The sequence below is a fragment of the Lonchura striata genome, chromosome 6, assembly GCF_046129695.1.
Source record: "Lonchura striata isolate bLonStr1 chromosome 6, bLonStr1.mat, whole genome shotgun sequence".
Taxonomy (NCBI): Eukaryota; Metazoa; Chordata; class Aves; order Passeriformes; family Estrildidae; genus Lonchura; species Lonchura striata.
The window spans coordinates 53,856,665-53,883,054 of record NC_134608.1 but is presented as its reverse complement, the minus strand read 5'-3'; the positions used below and the strand labels follow the sequence as shown (position 1 = coordinate 53,883,054).

At 64.9% G+C, this 26,390-nt stretch overlaps 5 protein-coding genes across 5 annotated transcripts in view; 4 read left to right on the top strand and 1 right to left on the bottom strand.

Moving 5' to 3' along the window:
• The window catches only part of KDM2A (lysine demethylase 2A), a 33,583-nt gene extending 30,842 nt beyond the window's left edge, over positions 1-2,741 (top strand). The window contains exons 20-22 of the mRNA XM_021555935.3: positions 60-218; positions 311-526; positions 627-2,741. Of these exons, the coding sequence (XP_021411610.1) occupies positions 60-218; positions 311-526; positions 627-808 (557 nt within the window). The 3' untranslated portion in view covers positions 809-2,741. The remainder of the gene's footprint in view (positions 1-59; positions 219-310; positions 527-626) is intronic.
• Positions 2,742-4,116: 1,375 nt separating this feature from the next.
• On the top strand, positions 4,117-11,034 carry GRK2 (G protein-coupled receptor kinase 2). Its single transcript, XM_021555937.2, has 21 exons — positions 4,117-4,284; positions 4,962-5,038; positions 5,614-5,687; positions 5,891-5,992; positions 6,185-6,259; positions 6,699-6,760; positions 6,978-7,029; positions 7,164-7,255; positions 7,467-7,566; positions 7,644-7,722; positions 7,798-7,928; positions 8,218-8,312; positions 8,389-8,496; positions 8,571-8,637; positions 8,810-8,910; positions 9,003-9,069; positions 9,156-9,251; positions 9,329-9,491; positions 9,572-9,708; positions 9,792-9,905; positions 10,134-11,034. The coding sequence occupies exons 1-21, from the start codon at positions 4,172-4,174 to the stop codon at positions 10,293-10,295; spliced, it is 2,067 nt and encodes a 688-aa protein (XP_021411612.1). The 5' UTR covers positions 4,117-4,171; the 3' UTR covers positions 10,296-11,034.
• Positions 11,035-11,965: 931 nt separating this feature from the next.
• ANKRD13D (ankyrin repeat domain 13D) lies at positions 11,966-18,152 on the top strand. Its single transcript, XM_077784337.1, has 15 exons — positions 11,966-12,127; positions 12,868-13,003; positions 13,084-13,208; positions 13,751-13,796; positions 13,879-14,022; positions 14,503-14,692; positions 14,976-15,042; positions 15,115-15,196; positions 15,404-15,465; positions 15,542-15,672; positions 15,888-16,045; positions 16,127-16,273; positions 16,512-16,675; positions 16,753-16,832; positions 17,278-18,152. The coding sequence occupies exons 1-15, from the start codon at positions 12,038-12,040 to the stop codon at positions 17,516-17,518; spliced, it is 1,863 nt and encodes a 620-aa protein (XP_077640463.1). The 5' UTR covers positions 11,966-12,037; the 3' UTR covers positions 17,519-18,152.
• A 513-nt stretch (positions 18,153-18,665) lies between these two features.
• On the top strand, positions 18,666-23,753 carry SSH3 (slingshot protein phosphatase 3). Its single transcript, XM_077784437.1, is given in 15 exon segments — positions 18,666-18,839; positions 18,842-18,905; positions 19,788-19,806; positions 19,929-20,094; positions 20,506-20,624; positions 20,688-20,759; positions 20,849-20,914; positions 21,335-21,523; positions 21,643-21,736; positions 21,818-21,946; positions 22,020-22,066; positions 22,147-22,293; positions 22,594-22,794; positions 23,032-23,293; positions 23,374-23,753. Coding segments are annotated over 15 exon segments (1,944 nt in total). The 3' UTR covers positions 23,569-23,753.
• A 1,348-nt stretch (positions 23,754-25,101) lies between these two features.
• Positions 25,102-26,295, bottom strand: POLD4 (DNA polymerase delta 4, accessory subunit). Its single transcript, XM_021556113.2, has 3 exons — positions 25,975-26,295; positions 25,784-25,895; positions 25,102-25,691 (listed from the first exon to the last, which is right to left on the bottom strand). Exons 1-3 carry the CDS (start codon positions 26,210-26,212, stop codon positions 25,667-25,669), a joined length of 375 nt encoding a protein of 124 aa, XP_021411788.1. The 5' UTR covers positions 26,213-26,295; the 3' UTR covers positions 25,102-25,666.
• Positions 26,296-26,390: the final 95 nt, after the last annotated feature.

Below are 26,390 nucleotides of genomic sequence, written 5' to 3'. Positions count from 1 at the left end.
TGGGATGCCTGGGAGCCGACCAAACCCGTCTAACTTGTTACCTGCTTCCCTTCTGCCAGGCCTAAAAGACCTCATCCTAGCGGGCTGTTCCTGGTCTGCGGTCTGTGCCCTCAGTACCTCCAGCTGCCCCCTTCTCAGGACCCTCGATCTTCGGTGGGCAGTAGGAATCAAGGACCCTCAGATCCGGGACTTACTTACACCTCCAACAGACAAACCCAGTAAGCTGCTGCTGCCCTGGGGCTGCCTGGGCTGGACAAGGCAAGGTGCCCAGGGCAGTGTGTCCACTCTGGTTCTCCCTCTGCCTGTGCAGGTCAGGACAATCGCAGCAAACTCCGCAACATGATCGACTTCCGGCTCGCCGGGCTGGACATCACGGACGCCACGCTGCGCCTGATCATCCGCCATATGCCCCTGCTCTCCCGCCTCGACCTCAGCCACTGCAACCACCTCACGGACCAGTCGGCCAACCTCCTCACCGCCGTGGGCTCCTCCACACGCAACTCCCTCACCGAGCTCAACATGGCAGGTGCGTGCCCTGCTCCAGGTGCCTCCTGGCTTTCCCATTCGCCCCCCGGGTGCTGGCTGCTGGAGGTGTCCCCCTCACGCTCCCTGTGCTCTGCCCGCAGGCTGCAATAAGCTGACGGACCAGGCCTTGCTGTACCTGCGCCGCATCTCCAACGTCACCCTCATTGACTTGCGGGGCTGCAAACAGATCACCCGCAAAGCCTGTGAGCACTTCATCTCGGACCTGTCCATCAACAGCCTCTACTGCCTGTCCGATGAGAAGCTGATCCAAAAAATCAGCTAGAGACCCTCCCTGGGGCAGACTGAGGAGAAGGAAAAGAGCCCATCCTGCCCCTCTTGGAGAGCTGCTCCTCCACTTACCCCCTTGCCCTGCGTGTCCTGCCGCTGCCTCCCACCTGACTCGGCAGGCAGGGCCCTCGCTGGCCTCGCTCCACTGTCCTTCCTCCTCCTCCTTCCCCGGGACTTCTGCCGAGGAAGATGTCCCGCCAGGCTGGCCAGTACCAGAGGAGGAACGGGCACATGGCAGGGAGCCTCGGCCCGGAGGCTGGCCGCTCCCGAGGCGTGGGCTGTAACAGAGGCCTCTGTGCAGAGAAATGGGGCACCCTCTCCCCCCAGCTTTTCCCCTCCTCCCCGTTGTCTCCTTGCCTTGAAATACTTGTCACTTCCCCGGTAGCACAAAGCTTTTGAGGGTCGAGGTCTCTCCGAGGAAGCAGGAGCAGAGCCAGAACAACCCATCCCCCTCTGTGCCGCCACCAGCCCGGCGCTTCCCTGCGCTCTCCCCCCTTTCTTTCCCTTCCCCTCTTTCCCTTCCCCTCGTCTGGCTGCAGGGACTGCTATCCGTGCCCCTCCTCCTCCCACGCATCCGGGCAGTTCTTTGGGCACCCAGGGCAGGAGCCCCGTGGCCAGGGTGTCCTGGGAGCAGGGGCTGGGGGATAACTCGTCTGTCCGAGGGGATGGAGCAGGGGAGAACCCACAGGTACACCAGAGCTCAGGGAGGACTCGGGAAGCATCAGCCAGGGGTGAGTGAGCACGGGGTGGGGACGGGAGCTGCCTCCTCTTCCTCCCCAGCTCCCGGCATCACTAAGCACTCTGGGGCCGGAGGGGCGAGGGCTGCTCTGCAGCCTGGGACCGAACTGGCATCGTCCTCTCCTTCCCCCCCACCCCCTTTTCGCTGCCGATTTTCCTTTGCAATGAATGGTTGGTCCAAAGAACCTCTCTCTAGGGCAGCAGAGAGTTTTTTGCACTTTAAGAAAAAAACAACAAAAAAAAAAGACAAAAAAACAAAACAAAAAAAAAAAGACAAGGAAAAAAAAAGGAAAAAAGGTTGGAATCTTCTTTTTCTGGGTCACTATTTTATTTCCCTCCCTGTCCTGCCTGTGCCTGGGCGCTCCCCCTCTCTGTTCCCCCGGTGTCAGCACCCTGCTCTCTCCCTGGCAGCGTACCGATAGCACAATCGGGGTGTCCCCTCCTTGCCACCACTACCGGTCTCCAGCCCCGCAGGGGTCCCCGGGGGGCAGCCTGCAACCCCCCGCTGCTTCAGAAGCAATAAAGGAGGAGAGGCGGCCCGCGGGGACTGTCCCCGGCAAGGGGACACCAGGGGACAATCCCGCAGTGCCTGTGACAAGGGGCAGTGCAGCGGAAGCGGAGCCACTCGGAGCAGGATCCCACCCTCCCCAAGGCGAGAGGAGGAGCCTTCGGCCTCGGCCTCTCGGCGGTGGCTCCCGGGAAAGACGTCAGAAGAATTAAAGCTTTTATTTTTCCTTTGGATTCCTTTTGAGTTTTGCAACGCGAAAGAAAATTTCCAGAGCTGGGGTTGAGAGGGGCGAGGTGCTCCCTCCCCCGCGGGGACAGCACCCCCTTCCCACCGTGTCCCCCGCCTTCAGCCACAGAGACTCGGGCGTGCCACCCGCCTCACCACCCCGGCGTGGTGCAAATCCACGAGGAAGAAAAAAAGAGAATTATATATAATAAAAATCACTTAGTGATTTAAAACCAACCCAGCCTGCTCCCTAAAGACAACTCCTGCAAGCAAAGTCACTTGTTTAAGGGTTTGGTTGTGGTTTTGTTTTGTTTCAATCCCCCCCTTCCCTCCCTTCCTCCTTCCCTCCCTTCCCCGGAGAAATATTGTAAATATCTATTTTTTTGTTGGCAATTTAGAGTCCATCTCTGATGTTTGTGCTTTAAAATTAAATGTAAGCATTAAGGGTAAAAGCAAACCAAGTCTTACACTCTCTCAGCTGGGTTTGGGGGTTCTTGGGTGGGGCAGAGGGAGGGCACCTGCTTGGCAAGTGGGTTTGGTTTTCTTTGTTTTTCCTTTTTTTTTTTCTTTTTTTTTTTTTTTTTTTTTTTGTATTTTGGGGATTTTTGCTTTCCAAACCTTCTCCCATGCTCAATTTTTATAGAGAAGCTCTTTGCTTATACCATATTAGCACCAGGCTCGGTGAGCTGTTGTGGAGGGAGGGAAAACCCCAGCCTCCTACAGGAAATATTTTGTTTCTTGGGAGTGGATTTTTGGAATTATAAAAAAGAGAAAGAGGAAAAAAAAAATGACCAACTAAAATCAATGAGTGGGAGCTCTGCCCGTTTGTCTGTGAGGGAAGTGGAGGGAACAAGGGCAGGGCTGGGACCTCCTGGGTCACCCCTGTCCCCAGCACTGGGGCTTTCTCAGCTGCTCGAGAGGAAGCTGCAGCACCGTTGGTGGTGGCAGATGTCCGGGTGTCCCCACTGTCTCCTTGCGGGTGGTGGCAGCTGTCCTGTCCCTGCGTCTCATCAACTCCTGCCAAGGCCACAGGTCCTCCAGAGGCCTGTGGGGCTCTTGCCTTCCACATCCCGTGGGAAAGCTGCCCTCTCCCAGTGGATTCCTGGGCCACCAGGGTGACATTTAGGTTCCCCATCCTGCGGGGATGTCACGGCCCAGGTCCCCGCGGCGGCTGGGCTGTGACATTTGCATGGCGAGGCACACGGCAGGTGGCATCATCCTCCACAGGTGGCTGAGGCAACTGTCACCCTCCCTGTGCCCTGGTCCCCGAGTGCCACCAAGTGCCTCCCCCGGTGATGCACCAGAACCAAACGAATCTCAGCGCCCCGCCCGCCTGCCTGTCCCCTCCAGGTGTCCCCTCGTGGCCGCGGGGACAGGGACCGGGCACACGGCTGGGTCACACCCGCTGTCACGCATGGCACACGTGCTCACACACTGGATGGAATGGCACGCACGGTGTGGCGCACACACGGCCACTGTCACACACACCCGTGGCGCCTCTCACACAGTGGCACAAAGGCACACAGAAAGCGCCACACCCCCACACCTGGCCACGCCCGCAGCGCCCCACACTCGGTGTCACACCCGCCGCCAGTGCCACGGCCGGTGTCACGGTCCCTCCCGGGCGGGCGCGGCCGCGCTGTCCCCGCCCAGCCCCGCTGTCCCCGGTGCGGCCGCGCCCCGCTCCGCGCTCCGCTGCCGCCGCTCCGGGCGCCGCCGCCGCCCGCGTCCCGGGGCCGCCGAGCCCCTCCCGGCCGCTCCCCGCTCCTCCGCCCGGCTCCTCTCCGGCCCCGTTCCGCTTCCGGGCGCGGTTCCGGTTCCGGGGCCGGCGGGTCGGGTCGGGCCGGGGCCGGTGCGGCGCCGGCGGGAGGCCGGCGGCGCGGCACGATGGCGGACCTGGAGGCGGTGCTGGCGGACGTGAGTTACCTGATGGCGATGGAGAAGAGCCGCGCCGCGCCCGCCGCCCGCGCCAGCAAGAGGATCGTCCTACCCGAGCCCAGGTGAGGCCCCGCTGCTGCCCCTCCGCTTGTCCGTCCGTCCGTCCGCCACCCCCGGTTCCCTCGGTCACCCCTTCCCGGCACTGCCTGTACGCGCCCGCGGGTCACAGACACCTCCCGCACGCGTGTGTGCCGGTCACACCTGGCCTGACACACGGACACGGGACACGCATACGGACACACACACCGATATGGATGCACAAGTGTCACGCCTGTTGCACAGACAGACGCACGGACACACACACACACACGCTTCCTGCTTGACACAGGACACACACAGACACCCGGACACACACACATCCTGCTGTCCCACCCAGCTGTGTGTCCCTTCTGCCGCTGCCGTGTCACACCCATGGGTACACACACACACCCTGTACCCAGGTGTGCAGAGGGTCGTGGTCCCCCTTGCCCTGCCAGACCCCGGTGCCCTCCTGTGCCTTCAGTGCCAGGCACCTGAGAAGCTTTTTTAGGGGTGACACTCATCCCCACCCTCCTTTGGGCTCCAGTGCGTGGGACACGCTGTGTTCCTGGCACCCACAACGTGCCACACTTGGGCGGGCACACACAGGATGGTAGGACATGCGTGCCACCGGAGCATGGGGACACGGGAGGAGCAGGAGAGGAGGGGTGGGGAGCAGGGGTCCATCAGGGGCACGGCTGAGCCCCTGGTGTGTCCCCAGCATCCGCAGCGTCATGCAGAAGTACCTGGAGGACCGGGGAGAGGTGACATTTGACAAGATCTTCGCGCAGAAAATCGGTGAGCTGGGGACACGGGGGCTGGCAGGGACACGAGGGGGCAACTGGGCCAGCACCCACGAGCACATGGGCAAGCATGGGTGGGCTGGGGGGCTGCACTGGTGGCCACCATGGCAGCGAGAGTGGCCACGGGAATGGCGGGGGGGTTGTGGGGCCAGGCTGGGCAGGGGTGCCGGGGGCTGCGACACGTTCCCCACCCTGTGTCCCCTGTCCTGTCACTTCCCCCCACGCCAGCACAAACCATCTGGGGCAGGAAGCGCCTCTCACTTCCTCCTGCCGCTCCGGCGGTTTCCGGGCACGTCCGCCCTGCTCCGTGTGCCCGCCTGTGCCCCTGCCCCCACTGTGCCCCACAGCAGCCCCCTCCCTGCCCCACGCTGTCCCAGGGTGCTGCTCCCCACGCCACCTGTGCCCTCGTCACCCTGTCACCCTGCCAAGTCCTCACCGGTCCCTGCTTGGCATTCCCCAAGCCTGGCACTGGGGTGGCAGCAGGGCTGGGCAGGCCCAGGGGATGTCCCTGTGTCCCTTGGCCTGGGCCGAGGGTCTGTCACCCTTCACGCTGTGACTCTGTCCCTGCAGGCTACCTGCTTTTCCGGGATTTCGCCTTCAACCAGGCTGAGGAGGCCAAGCCCCTGATGGAATTTTATGAGGAGGTGAGAGCCAGGAGTGGGGTCTGTACCTCCAGGGCCCATGGACACAGTGCCAAGAGCACCACCCGAGGTGATGCTGCCCAGGGAGCTGGGAGATGCTGTCCGAGGGCATGGGATAACCCTTCCCATGGGACATGGCACCCTGAGGGGCCACAATTCCCAGCGTTCTGCGTGCCCCCGTGCCACTGGAGCTGTGCCCTCTCCAGATCAAGAAGTACGAGAAGCTGGACTCGGAGGAGGAGCGAGCCGCCCGCAGCCGCCATATCTTCGACCATTACATCATGAAGGAGCTGCTGGCCTGCTCCCATGTGAGTGCCAGGCACTGGGGTGGGAAGGATGTCCCCAGTGCGCCCACAGTGTCCTCAGGGGCAGCTCCACACCCCCCACAGGCTCCATCCTGGGAGTCACATCCCAGCCATATGGATGGGGGCTTCTCTGTGTATCCCTGCCTGGCCACTGTCCCTTCTGCCCGAGGTGACATGGTCCCGTTCCCCTCACAGCCCTTCTCCAAGAGCGCCACAGAGCATGTCCAGAGCCACCTGAGCAAGAAGCAGGTGCCCCCAGATCTCTTCCAGGTGGGACCCCAGATCTCTTCCAGGTGTCCTTGCCACCTGTGACACTCAGAGGGTTAATCCTTAGAGGGGGCTGGGGGTGAAAGTAGGAGGGGGGTGTCCCAGGAGGAATGGAGACCCTGAGGGATGGTGAGAGGGTCCCCAGAATGTTGGGAGAGAGGGGGAATTGCTTGTAGTCCCCATGGGGTGATGGGAGACTGGGGGCTGGAGGTAGCAGGGGGTCCTCAGAGTGATTGGGACCCTGGATGTCACCCTAGGGTTCCCCAGGGCTAATGATGTTGGGGTCCCCAGAGACTGAGATGGCAGAAGCATCCCCAGGGGCCTGGAAGTGGCAGTGGGGGAATGTAAAACCCCAGGGGTGGAGGAGACCCCACGTAATGATGGGATCAGGGTGACCTGGGTGGCCCTGGGGACCCAGCGCTGAGCCCTGTGTCCTCCCCAGCCCTACATTGAGGAGATCTGCCAGAACCTGCGTGGGGGCATCTTCCAGAAATTCATTGAGAGGTGAGTTGGGAGGAAATTCCCATGCAGATTGGGGTGTGCCATCCCACTGTCTCCCAGCCCAGAGAGCGACCAGGGATCCCCACACTGGGGACTTGGGGGTCTCTTCCTTTCCCAAGTGTTCTGGGGGGTGCTTCCTGTCTCGAGACAAATCCAGGGAGTCTTTGAAGGCCACGTTTCTCCGGCATCTCCACTCTTGCCCTCTCTGTTCTTCTTGCAGTGACAAGTTCACACGGTTCTGCCAGTGGAAGAACGTGGAGCTGAACATCCATGTGAGCAGGAATCCCTGCCCCTCACCTCCCAGGGAGGGGATCTGTTTCCAGCGAGCCTCTGTGTCCCTCACCTGGGAAAACTGGGGCAGGGCTTGGTGTCCAGGCTCATCCCAATCTCCTCCCCACCCCTCCAGCTCACCATGAACGACTTCAGCGTTCACCGAATCATCGGCCGTGGCGGCTTCGGGGAGGTCTACGGCTGCCGGAAAGCGGACACGGGCAAAATGTAACGGGAATGCTCTGGGCCCACCTGGGGTTTTGGGGTGCTGGGGGGTCCCGGTGGCGTTGCCGTGGTCACACGTGTCAGGGGGCTGCGGGAATATTGTCGTGGCTGCAGGCACCCGGGGCTGGCAGGGACGTCACGGCGGTGGGCGGGAGTTGGGTGCTGGCCCTGCTGAGGGGACGTGGTGGCTTCAGGGACTCGGTGACCCCTCCAGGTACGCCATGAAGTGCTTGGACAAGAAACGCATCAAGATGAAGCAGGGCGAGACGCTGGCCCTCAACGAGCGCATCATGCTGTCCCTCGTCAGCACTGGGGTGAGGGACACGGGTGCTGCGCTGGGGACAGGGGCAGGGGACAGGGACAGGGAGGGTGACCCCGTGTCTCCTGCCAGGACTGCCCCTTCATCGTGTGTATGTCCTACGCCTTCCACACGCCCGACAAGCTCAGCTTCATCCTCGACCTCATGAACGGTGAGACCCCGGCCCAGGGCACAGAGGCCCCTGCCCACCCCTGCTCCGGGTGACAGCCGGTCCCTGTCCCCACAGGGGGGGACCTGCACTATCACCTGTCCCAGCACGGCGTCTTCTCGGAGGCAGAGATGAGGTTCTACGCAGCCGAGATCATTCTGGGCCTGGAGCACATGCACAGCCGCTTTGTGGTGTACCGTGACCTCAAGGTGACCGTCCCCGCCCGCAGGACATCCCCAGGCCTTTAGAAACCCCTCCACCACCCCGTGGGCACCCACAGGTGTCACAGAGCCTGCGGGAGCCCTCAGAATGCTGTGGGCACTCACCCAGGCCAGAGGGCACCGTCAGGTCTAATGGACACCCCAACAGCAAAATCCATGGGCGCCCTGAGATTTCCGGGGCACTCAGACACCCCCAAATCCCACAGAGCCTCCCATCTTGCCACCCCATAGCCATGGGCCACTCTGGGGCTCAGCATGTCTCCCGGTGTCTCCACAGCCAGCAAACATCCTCCTGGATGAGTTTGGCCACGTCCGCATCTCTGACCTGGGCCTGGCCTGCGACTTCTCCAAGAAGAAGCCCCACGCCAGCGTGTGAGTGTGCCCACACCCCTGCCCGCCCTGCCCCCCTCCCGGGGCGGCCCCTGACCCCCCTGTGCCCCCTCCCCAGGGGCACCCACGGGTACATGGCGCCGGAGGTGCTGCAGAAGGGGGTGGCCTACGACAGCAGCGCCGACTGGTTCTCGCTGGGCTGCATGCTCTTCAAGCTGCTCCGGGGGTGAGTGTGGGCTCAGCTGGGCACAGCTGGGCACAGCTGGGCACCGCTGAGCCTCCTGAACCTCCACGCCGCAGGCACAGCCCGTTCCGGCAGCACAAGACGAAGGACAAGCACGAGATTGACCGGATGACCCTCACCATGGTGAGCGGGGGCACTGAGGGAGCCATGGGCAAGGCGTGGACACCCTGGTTCTGAGAGGCACGCAGGGGGTCAGGGACAGCTGGTCTTTGCCTGGAACACATGTCTGTGCCCATCTGTGTGTCAGTGTGTGTCCTTGTCCCGCTCACCAGCGTGCTCATGGAATCTCCCACAGGCCGTGGAGCTGCCGGACTCCTTCTCCCCGGAGCTGCGCTCGCTGCTCGAGGGGCTGCTGCAGCGGGATGTCAACCGGCGCCTGGGCTGCATGGGGCGGGGGTGAGTGTCCCCGAGGCCCTCAGGGGACGGGACAAGGTGTGCTGGCACAGTCCCCCCTGCGGCCACGCTCACCCGCCCTCCTCCTTCCACAGGGCGCAGGAGGTGAAGGAAGAGCCCTTCTTCAAGGGCCTGGACTGGCAGATGGTGTTCCTGCAGAAGGTGAGGGGTGTGTGCCCATGCCTGGAGACAGGGACGAGGACACAGATGTGGGCAGTCACCCCTCTGACCCCCACTGCTGCCCGCAGTACCCGCCACCCCTCGTCCCGCCCCGCGGCGAGGTGAACGCAGCTGACGCCTTCGACATCGGCTCTTTTGACGAGGAGGACACCAAGGGCATCAAGGTACCAGGCACAGAGGCCGAGTGTGGGGGCGTGGGGCATCCCTGTAGCCCCCCACCCCAACATCCCACCCTGCCCAGCTGCTGGAGAGCGACCAGGAGCTGTACCGCAACTTCCCGCTCACCATCTCGGAGCGCTGGCAGCAGGAGGTCACCGAGACCGTCTTTGACGCCGTCAACGCCGACACCGACAAGCTGGAGGCTCGCAAGAAGGCCAAGAACAAGCAGCTGGGCCACGAGGAGGGTGAGTGGGGCCAGGGACCTCCACCCTGAGCCACCCCTGGCCACAGCCCGGGTGCTGATCCCGCCTCCCTGTGGTCCCAGAGTACGCCATGGGCAAGGACTGCATCATGCACGGCTACATGGCCAAGCTGGGCAACCCCTTCCTGACGCAGTGGCAGCGCCGCTACTTCTACCTCTTCCCCAACCGCCTGGAGTGGCGCGGGGAGGGCGAGTCCCCGGTAAGGAGGGCCCGGCAGCGGGGGGTGAGGGCTGGGGGGACCCCGGTGAGGGCTCGGGGACCGGGCTGAGCCTGTCCCCACAGCAGTCCCTGCTCACCATGGAGGAGATCGACTCGGTGGAGGAGACGCAGGTGAAGGAGCGCAAGTGCATCCTGCTCCGCATCCGCGGGGGCAAGCAGTTCGTGCTGCAGTGCGATGTGAGTGTCCCCCCTGGCTGCTGGCCACCTCCTGCTGCCTGCTAGCCATCCCCCCTGCTGGCTGCTAGCCGCCTCTTGCTTCCCACTTGCATGTTTAGTCCTTCAAGCCAGGCCAGGGCATCAATACTGAAAACATGGGGCGACCCCACAGCCCTGGCAGCGTGGGGAGGCCCAACCTCCCTGTGCCCTGCCCTGTCCGCCCTCCTGACCCAGTTTCCCGCCCCGCAGAGCGACCCCGAGCTGGTGCAGTGGCGGAAGGAGCTGCGGGACGCGCAGCGCCAGGCGCAGCAGCTGCTGCAGCGGGTGCCCCGCATGCAGAACAAGCCGCGCTCGCCCGTGGTGGAGCTCAGCAAAGTGCCGTTCATCCAGCGCTCCCCCAACGGGCTCTGACCCTCCCCACGCCCCCTTCCCACCCCACCTCTAATTTATTGGGTTGGGTTCCTGCGTGTGTTCCGCTCTCGTGTGCCCAGGGGCTGTGGGGGGACACGCCCGGTGCCGGTGTCACCCGGGGGCGCGGCTGCGGTGGCACCGCCGGCGCCGGGCACACGGCCTGGCACCTTCTCCCCGGTGTGCCCCCCGGTCCTCCAGGAACTCTCCGGCTCAGATGAAGGCAGCCCCCGTCCCTCCCGCCCGCTTCCCAGTGCCGTGTGTGCCAAAGGGGCCGGCGGGGACCCCCGGCCGGCATGTCCCCCCTCCCCGCGCGGCTGTGTCCGTCCCGTGGGTGACACCCCCTCGTGTGCGTGTGTGGCTGTGTGTGAGTGTGTGCCCAGGGGGACCTCCTGTAAATACTGTGCCACGGGTCCCCTGTGCCCCCGGCTCTGCCACTGCCCCTCCTGCCCCTCCCAGGACACCCCCAGCCCCCTGCCCTCCCTCCTGAGGAGAAAGGAGCAGGTGGGATGCCCTTAAATCAGCCACAGGTGGGCATAGGGTTGTCCTCTGCCCTCCCAGTCCCTGGCAGCATCTGTAAATATTGGTCTCTGGTCGCTCTGCCCCTGGGTGCTGGGGGGGCACCGGGCAGGGTGGGCACAGGGCAGGACTGGGGCAGTGGGTGAGTGAGGTTTTCATAAGCAGAGATGTGAGAATGCCAAAAGAAAAAGAGTTTTTATAATAAAAATATAGAAAAACAGCATCCGGCTCCACCTCACTGCTGGGGGCAGAGATGGCTCCATGCCCGCTGAGGGTGGCATGGAGTCCTTGTCACCTCCTGTGGTGTGGGAGCTTCCTGTATGTCCCCCTATGGACACATCAGCACTCCGGGGACATCCCCGAGCATCCCGGAGCCCCACAGGATGGGGGTCCCGGGCCAGCGTGGGCTTCCCCCAGGGATGATCTTGGCTGTCACTTGTCACTAGGCAGTGCAGGTGCCACCTCTCCTGCCCACGCCCTGCCTGCGGGCAGCGTGTCAGGGCGCGGTGCAGCTGGGCTGGTGCTCCGGCATTCCTGGGGAGCAGCAGGGCTGGGATGGCATGGCATGGCATGGCATGGCATGGCATGGCATGGCATGGCATGGCATGGCATGGCATGGCATGGCATGGCATGGGATAAACCCAGGAGATGATGCACGCCAGTCCTGAGCAGCAGGCACCCACTGATGTTATGATGTAGAAGGGGTCAGGGAGCCCTGGGCACCGGCAGCCCCCGGTACCGGAGGTCAGCTGGGGGCTAATGGGTCCCCGGTTTCAACCCCGATGGGGCACTGTGAGAGGGGGCGGCTCCGGGCTGTGTCCGGTGCTGGTTCCGTCCCATTCCCGGTGCTGCTGCAGTGGCGGTGCCCACAGTCTCGGTGACGGTGCCGTTCCCGGTGCCTGCTCCCATTCCCGTTCCCGGCGCTGTTAACGTTTCCGGCGCCCTACTCCCAATGGCTCGTTCCCTTTCCCGCTGCCCGTTCCCGTGCCCGGTGCCAATGCCATTCCCGTGCCCGGAGCCTGTTCTCCTTCCTGGAGCCCCGTTCCCTTTGGCGATGCCCGGTGCCGGTGCCCGTCCCCGCTCCCCTCCGGCGCTCCCGGTGCCCGGTGCGGCCCCGCCCCGCGCCGCCGCGCTGCGCCGCCGCCGCCCCCGCGCAGCCATTGCGGGCAGGCCCCGCGCTGCGGCCCGGTCCGTCCGCCCCGGCGGCCCGGGGACATGGTGCCGGGATGGCCCGGCCCGCCGAGACCTTCCCGCTGCACCGGCTCGTCTGGCACAACCGGCACCAGGCGCTGGACAGCGCCCTGCGCGCGGGGACGGTGCGAGCGGCGCCGGGAGCGGCGCCGGGGAGCGGGCACCCCCCACGCACCGGCACCGGGAACGGGAGCGGGAGCGGGCGGGAGGGAGAGCGGCGGGGCCCGCAGCGCGGGGCTGGGGGACTGGGAGCGCTGGGAATGCCGGGGGGGACTGGGAGCGCCGGGGGAAACCGGGAACGCTCTGCGCGGGGGGGGGAGGGGGATGCGGGGAGGGCTGGAAGCACCGGGAGCACTGCTGGGAGATACTGGGAGCACTGCGGGGATGGGGAGCCTTGAGGGACTGGGAGCGTTTGGGAGGGCTGGGCACACAGGGAGCATTGCAGAGGGACTGGAAGCACTGGGAGGACTGGGGGCACAGGGGACTGGGGGAACTGGAGGGAGGCTGGGAAGACTGGGAGCATGGGGAGCTGGGGGCACTGGGTGGGGGGGACAGCACTGGGAGCGTCTGGGGGAACTGGGAGTGCTGGAGCAAGACTGGGAGTGGTGGGGACTGGGAGTACCAGGGGAGACTGGGACTCAGGGGACTGGGAGCACTGGAAGAACTGGTGGCACTGGAAGGACTGGTGACACTGGGATAATAAGGGATTGTAGTGCCAAAGGCCTGGAAGCAACTGGGAGCGCTGGGATCGGGTTAGCTGCGCTGGGAGAAGGGGCTGGGAGCACCAGGCCTTGGGAGCATGGGGGACGCAGGGGGAGCACTGGGGTGGCACGGGGAGGGGACAGTGACCCCAGCACCCTTCCAGCACGACGTGGAGCTGACAGACCCGCGTGGCCGGACGCCCCTGGAGCTGGCCGTGTCTCTGGGCCACCTGGAATCCGTGCGGGTGCTGCTGCGGCACAACGCCAACGTGGGCCGGGAGAATGCCAACGGATGGACGGGTACAGGGACACCACGGGGACTTGGGGACACCATCCAGGGGTGCGGGCGGCCTCCAGCTGATGGCACCCCGTGTCCCCAGTGCTGCAGGAGGCGGTGAGCACGGGGGACCCCGAGATGGTGCAGCTGGTGCTCCAGTACCGTGACTACCAGCGGGCGACGCGGCGCCTCGCTGGCATCCCCGAGCTGCTCAGCAAACTGCGGCGGGTACAGCCCCCCCAGAACTGCACCCTGCAGCCCAGAGCTCCCCAGGGACACCTACCAGCCCCATCCCTTTGCTCAAGACTCCCCACCTCTCCAGCAACTCCAGCAGAGACCCCCCCCAAGTCTCCCCAGGACACCCTGTCTCCTCCATGACCCCACTCTTTCCCCAGGGACACCCTGCCTATCCAGCACCACTTCCCCACATTGCCCTGATCCCCACTCAGGACCCCAATAGGAAACTCCACCCCTGCTCTCCAGATTTCCCACATCCTCAGTTGTCTGAGAAGGGACCCCCAGTTCTCCCCAGAAGCCCCTACTGACTCGTTTTTTTCCCTGGGGACCCCCTGCTTATCCTTTTCCTCTGGGACTCGCTGCTTATCCTTCCCTGTGGACCAGCACTAATGACCCCACTTTCTCTGATCCCCACCCAGGACCCCAAAGGGACCCCTATCCCTTCTCCCCAGACTGCTTCCCCCTCCCCAGTGACCCCAGCAGGGAGTCCCCAGCCCCTCCACGTCCCCCACCATGCTCCTCATCCCTTCCAGGCATCCGACTTCTACGTGGAGATGAAGTGGGAGTTCACGAGCTGGGGTGAGCGTGGCCGGGCTGGGCGGGGGAAGGGGGTCCCCAGGGGCCCCCCGGCCGCGGGGCTGAGGGGTCCCTGTGCCCGCAGTGCCCCTGGTGTCCAAGGTGTGTCCCAGCGACGTGTACCGCGTGTGGAAGCGCGGCGAGAGCCTGCGGGTGGACACCACCCTGCTGGGCTTCGAGCACATGACGTGGCAGCGCGGCCGCCGCAGCTACATCTTCAAGGGGGAAGGTCAGCTCCACCCCCCTGCCGCCCCTCCGTCCCCTTGGGGAGCCCCCAGGCCCCCTGCACCCCCCCTGTAAGGACATGTCTGGATTCCCTGGGGCCCCTCCAGTCTTTGTGGGGAGCCACAGACGATAGCCCTGCACTATAAGTGCACCCCTGTAAAGACCCCAGATTCCCTACAGGGACTGGAGAGCCCCCAGACCCTCTGCACTATTCATACACCCATGAGGACCTCCCAGATCCCCTCTAGAGACCACGTGGGATTCCAGTTCCCCCCTCCCTAAGGGAACACTTCAATTCTTTTGCATGGTACCAGGCACCCCCAGTTCCCCAGATCTCCCCAAGGAAACCTCAGATCCCCCTTCCTGAGGGAACTACCTCAGCTCCTACATGTACGAGGAATCCCCCCCAATCCCCCCAGCCCCCCAGTGCCCCCCAGGCCTGGGGTTGTGATGGGGGGCTGACCCCTGCGGTGTCCCCATGCAGACGAGGGGGCCGTGGTGATGGAGGTGGACCACGACAAGCAGGTGGTGTACACGGAGACGCTGGCGCTGGCCCTGCACGAGCCCGAGCTGCTGCTGGCGGCCATGCAGCCCACCGAGGAGCACGTGGCCGGCCGGCTCACCTCGCCCATCGTCTCCACACACCTGGACACCCGGAACATCGCCTTCGAGAGGTGAGGAGGGAAGGGAAGGGAAGGGAAGGGAAGGGAAGGGAAGGGAAGGGAAGGGAAGGGAAGGGAAGGGAAGGGAAGGGAAGGGAAGGGAAGGGAAGGGAAGGGAAGGGAAGGGAAGGGAAGGGAAGGGAAGGGAAGGGAAGGGAAGGGAAGGGAAGGGAAGGGAAGGGAAGGGAAGGGAAGGGAAGGGAAGCTCTCAGCAGGAAGGGGCCATGTGAGGGGGAAGCACGGGCAAAGGGGAAGGAAGTGCTGGTGCAAGAAGGTGAGGCCCCCGCTCCCCCAGGAACAAGTCTGGGATCTGGGGCTGGCGCTCGGAGAAGATGGAGGTGGTCAGCGGCTACGAGGCCAAGGTGAGCACGGAGACAGGGAGGGACTCTGGGGACAGCCTGGAGTGTGGCAGGCCTGACAGTGTCCCCACACAGGTGTACAGTGCCAGCAACGTGGAGCTGGTCACCAAGACCAGGACAGAGCATCTCTCTGACCAGGACAAGTCACGCAGCAAAGGTGACAGCCCTGTCAGCCAGTCAGGGGGCCTGTACATGGTGGGGACACGCCACCCTTCCTGGGTGGCATGGTGTCAGGTGTGGGAAACTGGGGGAATAATGTGACGAGCATGGGACAGTGTGCGGTGTGCCACCCATGAGGGGTGTGACTGGTGACAGCCCTGGGAGTCCCTCCTCACACCTCATCCCTCATCCCCTCTTCCCCCAGGCTCCAAGACCCCCTTCCACTCCTTCCTGGGCATCGCGCAGCAGCACGGCACCCACAACGGGGTGAGTGGCCATCCCATGGGTCCCTGGGCAAGCTGGGGGTCTCCAGGGGGGCTGAGCGGTGCTGCTGTCCCCCCAGGCACCCATCCTGCAGGCTGCCAGCCCCACCAACCCCACAGCCATTACCCCCGAGGAGTACTTCGACCCCCACTTTGACCTGGAGACCCGAAACATCGGGCGCCCCATCGAGATGTCCAGCAAGGTGCAGAGGTGAGGCCACCGCCCCAGGGCCAGGACATACGAGATGGTGACAGGGTCCTCAGGATGTGGCACTGCGCATCAGGACCCATGGGGTGGTGACAGGGTCTTTGGGGCCATGCCACTGTTGTCTGTACCTCGGGGGTGTGGCCAGGGTGGTGGCACTGGGGTGGTGCTGGTGGCCGTGGCCCCACCGGGTCCCCGTGCCCACGGTGGTGCCCGGGCAGGTTCAAGGCGACGCTGTGGCTGTGCGAGCAGCACCCGCTGTCGCTGGCGGAGCAGGTGACGCCCATCATTGACCTCATGGCCATCTCCAATGCCCACTTCGCCAAACTGCGCGACTTCATCACCCTCAAGCTGCCCCCTGGCTTCCCCGTCAAGATCGGTGAGAGGGAAAGCTTCATTTGGGTTGGGATTAATAGGGGCAGGAGTTCACTGGGGCCTTAAGTGACGGCTGTACCCGCAGAGATCCCCCTGTTCCACGTGCTCAACGCCCGCATCACCTTCAGCAACCTGTGTGGGTGTGACCAGCCCCTGGGCTCCGTGCGGATCTGCGCCCCTCAGGAGCCCTCTGGCACCCACCCCCCTGGCACCCAGCCCTCCGGGCCCAGAGGTGAGCCTGAGGGACCGGGGGGGCCCTGGGGGCAGGGGGTGCCGGGATTCCGTGGATATAGAACAGGATGGGCATGGGGTGGGTGTGGGATGATGTGGGGTGTCACAGGATGCCATGGGGAGCTGCGGGGTGGCACGAGGTGCCGTGGGCGCAGCGTGCCATGGAGGTGGCGTGCCATGGGACACTGCGGGGTGCCACGGGGACACCCGAGGGTGCTGACGGCTCCCGTGTGTGGCAGCGTGGCCGTTCCCGTGCGAGGTGGAGGCGGGCGTGTTCGAGGTGCCCGCGGGGTACACGGTGCTGGGCGCGGGGCGCAGCGAGCCCCTGCGCGACGAGGACGACGACCTGCTGCAGTTTGCCATCCAGCAGAGCCTGCTGGACGCCGGCACCGAGACCGACCAGGTGCGGCCTCACCCCCTCACCTGGAGACACCCCACACTCACCTGGACGCGCCCCTAATGTGTGGCCACACCCCACAGGTGACCATCTGGGAGGCACTCACCAACACCCGCCCCAGCGCGGAGCCGCCACCCTACGATGAGGACCTGCAGCTGGAAAGGTGAGGCTCCAGCTGTGGGGGCGTGGCCTGGGGTGCCACACCCACCTCACCTGGGTGGGGCCGAACTGGGAGGGGCAGGGGTTAAAGGTGTCCGGGTGGGGCGGATGCGGGTGCCATGGGGTTAGAGAAGCGGGTTTTAAAGGTGTCGGGGTGTGGCCAGGGGAGGGGCTGAAAGTGAGGAGCTTCTTGCTGTCCAAAGGGTGTGGCCATAATGGGCGTGGCTAACCGCAGGTGTGGGTGTGGTTAGCAGCTGGGCGGGGCATGTGGGGAGGGGCATGGCTCCCCAGGCCATTTAAGGGCTGTGCAGGTGTGGCCACCCGGGGTGGGGCACGGGTGTGGCAGAAGGGGCGTGGCTCCCACGACACGGGCGTGGCTCCCATGACACGGGCGTGGCTCCCATGACACGGGCGTGGCTCCCATGACGTGGCTGCTGTCCCCTCCGCAGGGCGCTGCAGGAGAGCATGCTGCTGCAGGCTGGGCCCAGCGCTGAGCCCCCGGCTGCCGTGAGCCCCCCCGGTGCGGGCGGCGGGAGCCCCCCGGGCCCCCCCGGCTACGGCAGCTTCGCGGAGCAGCTGCGCCTGGCCATGGCGCTGTCGGAGAGGGAGCAGGAGGAGCGGGAGCGGCGGAGGCGGGAGGAGGACGAGGAGCTCCAGCGCATCCTGCGCCTCTCCCTCACTGAGAAGTAGCACCCCGGGGCGCTCCACGCCGGCACAGGGACGTCCCGGGCTGGGACGGGGGTGTCCCATGTGGGGTCACCTCACGCAGGGACGCAGATGTCCCGCGTGGGGACACCCTTTGCAGGGATAGGGACACCCCACCCAGGGGACACCCCGGTGCGGGCACTGTCCCACACCGGGGTGCCCCAGCGCAGGCACAGCCCTGCTTGGGGAGCAGCCGGTGCCGGGATGGCCCCCCGTGATGGGGGCCCCCCTGATGTGGGCACAGCCCCCGTGCAGGGGATTTGATCCAGGGATCCTCCTACCCCCGGGACCCCCAATCCAGGGCTCTTCTCCCATCAGGCTCAAACCTCAGCCCAGAGACCCTCACCTGGGGACCACCCCTCCAGGGATACTCCTGTGCCCAGGACCCCTCCCTAGGGAGTCCCCTCCTCTTTGGTGTTGTACTGTGACCCCATGGGGGGCAGGATGGACCCGGGGGTCCCCGTGGGATGCAGGTGACCCCTGTTTTAAGGCACTGCAGTGTGGGGGAGACTGCTGGGGGGCCCCCAGGCCTCATCCTTTGGGGCAGTGGGGGGGCAGGGGGGCCCCGAATGTCTGTACATATACATATACATATATTATATATATATATATATACACACACGTGTGTCTGTGCCTGGGGCGTGATGGGTGGGGTGTCCCAGGGGTGGAGCCTGGGAAAGGGATGGATCCTGCAGGTAGGGTGGGGCTCAGGTGATGGTGCTCATCCAGTAAGCGAGTGGATGGCACTAGTGGGCTGCTCCTCAGCTCGCCCCAAATCTGGGCCAGTGCCTCCATTCTTGACCCAGGGATTGGTTTATTTTGTTTATATTAATGGGAAAAGACCCCTGCCCTGGGAGCAGGCCTTGGCTGAGGACCCCTGGGGATCACAAGAGGTTATTTGGCAGTGAACTGCTGGGGACACTTGGAGCATTCCCACCGATTAAACGGGGGGTGTCCAAGGTGCCGGGGTCCCTCGGGGTTCCACAGCTTCTGAGGATTCGTGGAAGGCATCACACGTTCTGGGCGCCTGGGGGAGGGCCCCAAGAGCCAGGGACCCTTGGGTGCTTCCCACTTTCGGAGGATCTGAGGGTGTCTAAAGTGCTGGAGTGTCAATCCTGCCTTGTCCACACCGATGTGGGGCCGGGGGCGCTCCGGGGCACCGGGAAGGTGCCGCTCTGAGGGAGGGCGCTCCGGGGCTCCCGGCTGCGGCGTTCCCGTGGCGGGGGGAGCCGGGCCGTGCCCGCTCCCGCTGCCGTTCCCGTTCCCGTCCGGGCGGGGCAGCGGCGGCGCTTCCTGGTGCGGGAGGGCGGCGCGGCGGGGCATGGCGCTGGTGACGGTGCGGCGGGCGGGGGGCTCCGCCGGCGGCCCCGCGGTGAGTGCGGCACCGGGGCGGGCGGGGACGGGGCATCCCGGCAGGAGCGGCACGGGGGGCGGGCGGGGGGTCCCGGAGCCCCGGGAGGTCCCGGTGCGGGCTGGCATGGCGGCTCCCGAGGGAGTACGGAGTACGGGCTGTCCCAGAGCCGCGGGGACACGGGGCGGGGGTCCCGGTGCCCTGGGGAAATGGGCGGTGCGGGGGATCCCGGTGTGGGGCTGCGCGGGGTCTCTCGGTGCCCGGGGGTTCCCGGTGCTCCGGAAGGTCCCAGCGAGGAATGCCCCGCTGCCCGGGGCTGCCAGCGCGGAGGTGGAGGGGTGAAGGTTGCTCCGGTCGCTGCCGGTGCGGGGTCATCCCGGGCGCTTCCGACGGGACTTTACTGGGAGTTTGCTGGGAGCAGAGCTGCCCTCAGACGCGTTGGAGTTTCCTGTGCTTCCGGCTGGGGCTTCCCCACAGCTCAGGGAAGAACATGGGGGTGTGGATGGGGGTGTTTGTCCTGGTTGCTCCCACTCACTTTGCCACCTTCTCCAGGTTCCTTGGCTGTCCCTGTGTCCTCCAGTGCTGCCCCCCTCGCCCCCACAGTAACCGCTGGGCCTTTCTGGGGGCTCATCCCAGGCCTCCCCTTCCAGCGCTTTCACCCAGCCAGGGATGGGGGCTGCCCCACTGCCATCCCGAGGGGGGTCCCCAGGGATCCATCTCCACTGTGGGACCCCCAAAGGGCCCCCATGCCCCCTGTGGGGCCCACACTATTCAGCAGGGGCAGGGGTGGGTTTAGGAGGTCACTGGACTGTGGTGTCCATGCTGGTGGGAGGTTGTGGGACCCTGGGCCCGGTCCACACCCTGGGGTCACATTTCCCCCAGGAACTGCCTCCCAATTTGTAGGAGGAAGATGCTCCCAGACGTGGCCAACTACAGCGACGGTGAGAGGGGGCTCCAAAACCTTGGGGATGGAGACTCAATTTCACCCCTTTGGGGGAGCACTCTGGGGGTGCCCTGGGTGCTCAGGACCCTCCTGCCCCCCAGGCAAAGCTTTGTCATAGTCAAGGGGGCAGCGCGGCTCCTGCCTGCAGAAGAGTCCGCCCTGGCCGAGCCTCCCCCAGCCAAACTCCCCTGCAAGGCCCTGGGACAGCAGGAGCAGCACCTGCACCTCATGATGCAGCTGCTGCGCCCCCAGGACGCCATCCGGCTGGTAGGACATGGATCCCCCCTGCAGGAACGTGGGGATGGCATGGGGACAGGGAAAGAGATGGATGGGTCAGGAGCGGGGCCAGGATGGGGATGCGATATGGGTGGGGTCAAGGTGGGGAGAGAAAATGGACAGGATGGGATGGATAGGCTGGGCTGGGGATGGGGACGGAATGGAATGAAGGTGGGGACAGGACAGTATTGAGATGGAAACAGGAACATGGAGCGAATGCGATAGGGATGGGATGGAAACAGGATGGGATGGGATGGGATGGAGACAGGATAGAATGGGATAAAGATAGGGATGGAATGGGAAGTGATGAGGAGGGGACACGGCCCAGCCTGCTGCTCCTCCCGGTCACTGGGAGCACTGGGAAGGGGCAGATCCCCCCTGCAATGCCCACCATCCCGGCAGGCGGTGCGGCTGGAGTCGGCGCGGCCGCAGCGGGTGCGGTACCTGCTGCTGGTGCGGCCGGAGGAGGCGGGAGCTGAGGCGGAGACGGCGCTGCTGGGAGTGGATTTCGCCCACGAGGGGTGAGCGGGGTGCACGGGGGGCCCGGGGAGGTGTCGGCACCCCCTGACCTCTGCCTGCCCCAGGGCCACCTGCTGCACCCTGGGCATGGTGCTGCCCATCTGGAGCGACACCCAGGTGTTCCTCGACGGCGATGGGTAAGGGTGGGACAGAATTTTGGCACAGGGAGGGGCTTAGAGGGGTCGGGGTGCCCACTCTGACCCATGTGTGTGCCCGTGATGCCCAGGGGGTTCAGCGTGACATCGGGGGGACAGACACGCATCTTCAAGCCCATCTCTGTGCAGACCATGTGGTGAGCGAGACCTGGGCATGACCACGGGGGGTACGGTGGGGACCACCCTGGGCACAGGGGGTGTGGGTGGCATGGTGAGCACAAGGGGGGTGGGCACCACCTCGGGGACTGGAGACACGAGCACAGCCAGGGGCACAGGGGATCTCAGCTGCACAGCAGAGACGGGGGATGTGGCACTGCTGGGGACACAAAGGATGCTGTCACCATCCTGGGCATGGGGATGTGGGCACTTCACTGGACACGGGGATTTGGGTATCACCATGGGCAGCACCACGGGCACCTGGGCACAGCCACGGGAAAGGAGCTGGGGAGGGCTTTTGTGACACCCACGCGCTGGAGACAGCCAGTGAGGGGGACACGGCTGTCGGGGCGGTGCCGGGGTGCGGTGGCAGTGCAGGGGTGGCAGCTGCTGTGCGGCAGGGCCGTGCTGCAGGAGCTGCACCGCGCCTGCGAGGACGCGGCCCGCGGCGGCCACATCCCCGGCGGCCCCACGCTGGCCTGGGCCCGCGACTACGCAGCGGCATTGGGCTCGGAGCAGAGCTGCCTCAACGAGTGGCTGGCCATGGCCGACCTCGAGTCTGTGCGCCCCGCCTCACCCACGCCCCTCCGGTAAGGTCCCTGCGGCCCCCCTGCCACACCCCGCTCTGCTGGCCAATCGCTGCTGCACCTGGCAGGGCGTGGCCGGGGTGGGGCAGGGGACACCAGTGACAAGGTGGTGCCGGTGCCAGGACAGCCACGCCGGAGCTGTCGGAGCAGGCGGTGCGGGCGCTGCTGCGGGAGGTGATGGCCACCGCCGACCTGGAGAACATCACATCCAAGGAGGTGGGTGCCACCTGGGTGGCAGCGTGTCCTGGGGACGGGCCGGGCCGGGTAGGGCCATCCCTCACCCAGGGTGGTGCCCAGGTGCGGGAGGAGCTGGAGCGGCGTATGGGGCACAGCCTGGCCGAGCACAAGGATTTCATCGACAACGAGATGCTGCTGGTGCTGGCGCAGATGGATCGGCCTTCCCGTGTCTTCCCGCACCTCTTCCTGGTGGGCAGCAGCGTGGGCACGGCGGGCGGGGTGGGCGGCAGCGTCCCCTCCCCTCACCGCTGTCACCACACAGGGCTCCGAGTGGAACGCAGCCAACCTGGAGGAGCTGCAGCAGAATAAGTGAGCATGGGGTGGCAGCGTCGGGGGATGGCATGGGGTCACCACGGGCTGCCCCTGGGGCATCACTCGTGTCACCACAGGGTCACCCACATCCTGAACGTGTCGCGGGAGATTGACAACTTCTTCCCAGCGCTGTTCACGTACATGAACGTGCGGGTGTACGATGAGGAGGCGGCCGAGCTCCTGCCCCACTGGAACGACACTTTCCTCTTCCTCTCCCGCGTCCGGTCAGCAAGCACGGGGGGTGACACCATGGGGGACATGGGGGGCACAGGGGCTGGAGGTGGGGCAGGGGAGAGGGGAACATGGGGAGGGGTCTTGATGACAGAGGTGCTGGGGTGCACTGGGAGCTGGGGAGTGCTGGGGCATGGACCCTGGGGAGCAGTAAGGTGGCTGGGAACATGGGGAGCTCTGGAGACACTGGGATGGCTGGAGGATGCTGGCAGCCCTGGGGATCCTGGGACGGCTGGGGGACACTGGGAGCTCTGTCCCAGAGTGTGCCATGGTGCCAGCGGTGGGTGCCACAGGGCGGCGGGAGGCCGGGCACTGGTGCACTGCCGGATGGGGCTGAGCCGCTCGGCCGCTACGGTGCTGGCCTACGCCATGAAGGAGTTCGGGTGGCCCCTGGAGCGGGCGCTGCGGCACGTCCGGCACTGCCGGCCCGGCATCCTGCCCAACCCCGGCTTCATGCGCCAGCTCGACTTCTACCAGGGCATCCTGAGTGCCAGGTGGGTGGGGACAGGTGGGTGGGGTCTGGCATAACCACACCCCTATGGATAAGAGGGTGGGGCCTGTTGGGACCACACCCCTTTGCAGGGAGTGGATAGGGCTTCCGAGGCCGTGCCCTACCTGGAAAGGTGTGGGAAATTTTGTGTGGGATGAGCCCACGGGAAATCCTCCCTGCGGAGTGGGTGTGGGTCCCAGCAGGGGGAGTGGCCGGGTGCTGATTGACAGGTCTGTGGCAGCCGGCACAGCAACCTGTGGGAGCCCCGGGCGGCCAAGCAGGCACCGCACCCCAAAGACGACACCGTGAGGGACACAAGTGGCCTGTCCCCGCTGTCCTCCCTGCTGGCGTCCCCGCAGCCCTCCGAGGAGGAGGCAGCTGGCGGGGGGCTGATGGAGGCCTCCCGGCGCCCCCGCATCTCCCTGTACTCTGTCATGCGGAGCATCAGCCTGCTGGAGAGCCCCAAGCCCCCCGAGCTGCAGGGAGAGCCCCTGGATGGGGAGGTGAGCAGGGGTCAGGGCAGGAGGGGGGGTCCAGCTGTGGGGTGACAGCAGCATGGGATGACCCCGCTGTCCCCCCTCAGGTGTTTGAGGCCACGGAGGAAGCAAAGGGTCCCTCCCCGAGGTCACGACCCTCGTCTCGCCCGCGCCGGGTGGTGCGCCAGGCCAGCCTGGATGGTGGCCCCGCCCCGTTTAGTGACCACAGCCACAGTGATGGACACACCCAGTGCCACACCCATGCGCTTGGCCACGCCCGCACGGATGAACCCACTCCCTAATTTGGGAGCGACGGCGGCGCCTCCTCACTGACACCGCTACAAGGGGAGGGGCGTGGCCCACGCCTGGGGGCGTGGCCAGCGAGCCGGCACGCCCCGCCCACACCCTGGGGCTGGGCGCTGCCTCAGCCCCACACGCACAAACACCGACACCGCTCCTGCACTGGCAATAAAGGGTGGAAATGGCAGCCCCTGATGGCTTTGTGACCCTGAGCATCTGGAGGGTGGGCTGCTGTCGACAGGGACCCGAGTGAACGCCTTGGGGGCACCGGGCGGGCACAGGGACCCCGCGGCGCCATGTTGTGCGCCACGGGGGGAACTACAACTCCCGGCGGCCTTTGCGCGAGAAGACCAACTTCCGGGTTTCCATGGCAACCGTCGCGGCCTAGGCATGGGCTGGAATCAGGGCTGGAATTAGTGCTGGAAGCGGGACCGGGGCGGCCCCGAGCCCCGGCAGCGGAGGACTGAAGCACACAGAGAGCCCGCAGCTCGCTGTGGCCGTGGCGGAGGGGAAAGCCGGGTGCTCCCCCTGGCACCCCATGAGATGGCGTCAACACGCCCCCACCATGGCGTCCCTTCATGTTCTGTCACCCTTGACCCACAGGACACCTTCCGCTAGCCCAGGTTGCTTCAAGCCCCATCCATCCAGGGCTTGGACACTTCCGAGGCTGGGGCAGCCACAGCTTCGCTGGGTGATCTGTGCCACAGCCTCACCACCCTCACAGGGAGGAATTTCTTCCCAAAATCCCACCTAAACCCACTCTCCCAGGGAAGGAGGTTCCTGACTGGAAATGCCCCTGAGGCTGCTGCTGTCCATCTCCATCTTCTTGGGCTGTTCCTGCAACTGGAGCCTTCCCAGACGCTTGCCCCTCTCCTGGGACACCCACCAGGCTGGACTGACCCTCTGCCACAGAAGGAGCATGGGAGTCTCCCTCCTCCTTCCTATCTCTCTCTGGGTTGGCTGGGTGTAGGATGCTTATGTTTTGGAGGTCCACCCAAACACCTCCATCCTGTGCCCAGCAGACGAATTATGTCCTGTCTGTAGAAGATATCCAAGGGACTGCAGCTCCAACGGCAGGACCAGACCCAGCTGGATAATGCAATCCAGAGGGTTGGGAGCCTGCAGTGCAAGTGGGATGGGAGCTGTGGGTGGTCCCCACCCATCCCACCCCATTCCACCTCATGCCACCCCATCCCAACCCATCCCACCTTATCCCAGGTGATAGCTGGCTCCAATGCTGCACTAAAGCCAAAACTCTACCTCTATACTAATTCATAAATAGTAACCAGTACTCTGTGAGGATAGCTAGAAAAAAATTAAAAAGACTAATTAGCAGCATAAAAAAAAATTAGACTGCTAAAAATTAAAAAGACATCACTACCAAGATAAAAAGACTATCTATAAAAGTCCACCATATAAATACCCATATCCCCCAAATTAAAGTTAATAAAAAGCACCAAACCAATCAACAAAAAATAATTAAATATATTCTAGTGGGTGCACTAGCATTTAATGAATGCTAGACCCACGAGAGATAGAAACAATTTATTTTATTAATGAAACAACAGAAAGAGCTGGTGAATTAAGTCATCGATAACCTGAATAATTAACAGATACATCCTGTTATTTATCATTCTGCACACAGCAAAGCTGCTCATTCGGGCTAGTAAACATATGAATCCCACAGGACACTGTCACCCTTCCCACCCCGCTGCAGGGCATCCCCACCATCCACAGCCACCTGCCTCAGACCCCTGTGCTCACTTTCACCTGATTTTATACCTCGTTCTTCATTTTTTCACCCCATTCCTGGGGGAAGAAAATCCCACCTCCCTTTCTCTGCCCAAGAACACATTTTTCTCCCTGAGTCCCAGTTGGGTGGAATTAAACTGCGTGACTGGACACCCCACCCATCTTTTTTGGGGGGAGATGCAATTCCTGCCCTCCCCCTGCACCCCAAGGGTTTCACCCCACCCCGTGCCCCCCAGGCAGCACACGGCACCCTTTCCTTCGCTCACACCAACTTTAATCCAGCCGGTGTCCCTGGAATGGGGTCTGGGGGCGTCGGGAATGGGTCCCCCGCTCCCTCGGCGTGCTGGCTCAGAGCTCGTACTCGTGCCAGAGGCTGCGGGGACACAACGGGGTCAGCGGGAAGGGCGGGGGGCACCGGGAGGGGATGCCCCGTGCCCCCCAACCACCCTCCCATCCCACACCCACCTGTAGGTGACGTCGGGGTTGTCCCGGTGCTCCAGGAGGGCGTCACGGATGGGGCCGGGGGGGCTCAGCCCCAGCTCTTGTGCCCGTTCCCAGCGCTGCAGGCGGGTGATCCCTGCGGGATACCGGGGGCTCAGCCGGGCCGAGGGGAGCCCGGGGCCACCGGGACAACCGGGGGAACCGGGGGTGCTCACCGGTGCAGGGTCCGTATTCCCAGGAGAGGTCGAAGCGCCGCAACATCTCCATGAGCGCCGGGTCCGGAGGGGGCTGCGAGGGAGCGCGGGGACAGTCCCGCACCTTCAGCTGCGCCTTGTCCTTGTCCTTGTCCTCGTCCTTCTTGTTCTTGAGCCTGCCCGGGGGCCGCCGCGGGCCCCGCCGCCGCGGGAAGGAGTCGGTGATGCGCCGGGGCTGCTCCATGGCCCTGCGCGACATGGAGCTGGCACGGCCCCGCCAATACCGGGAACCGGGCGGGACCCGCCAATACCGGGAACCAGCGAGGGACCCGCCCCTGCCCATGGCCGGGCGGAAGCGGCGGGGCCGGGCCGGGGAGCCGGACGTGGGCGCCCTCGGACGCTGCCGCCTTGGCCGGTCCACCCTCGCGGTGGTCCCG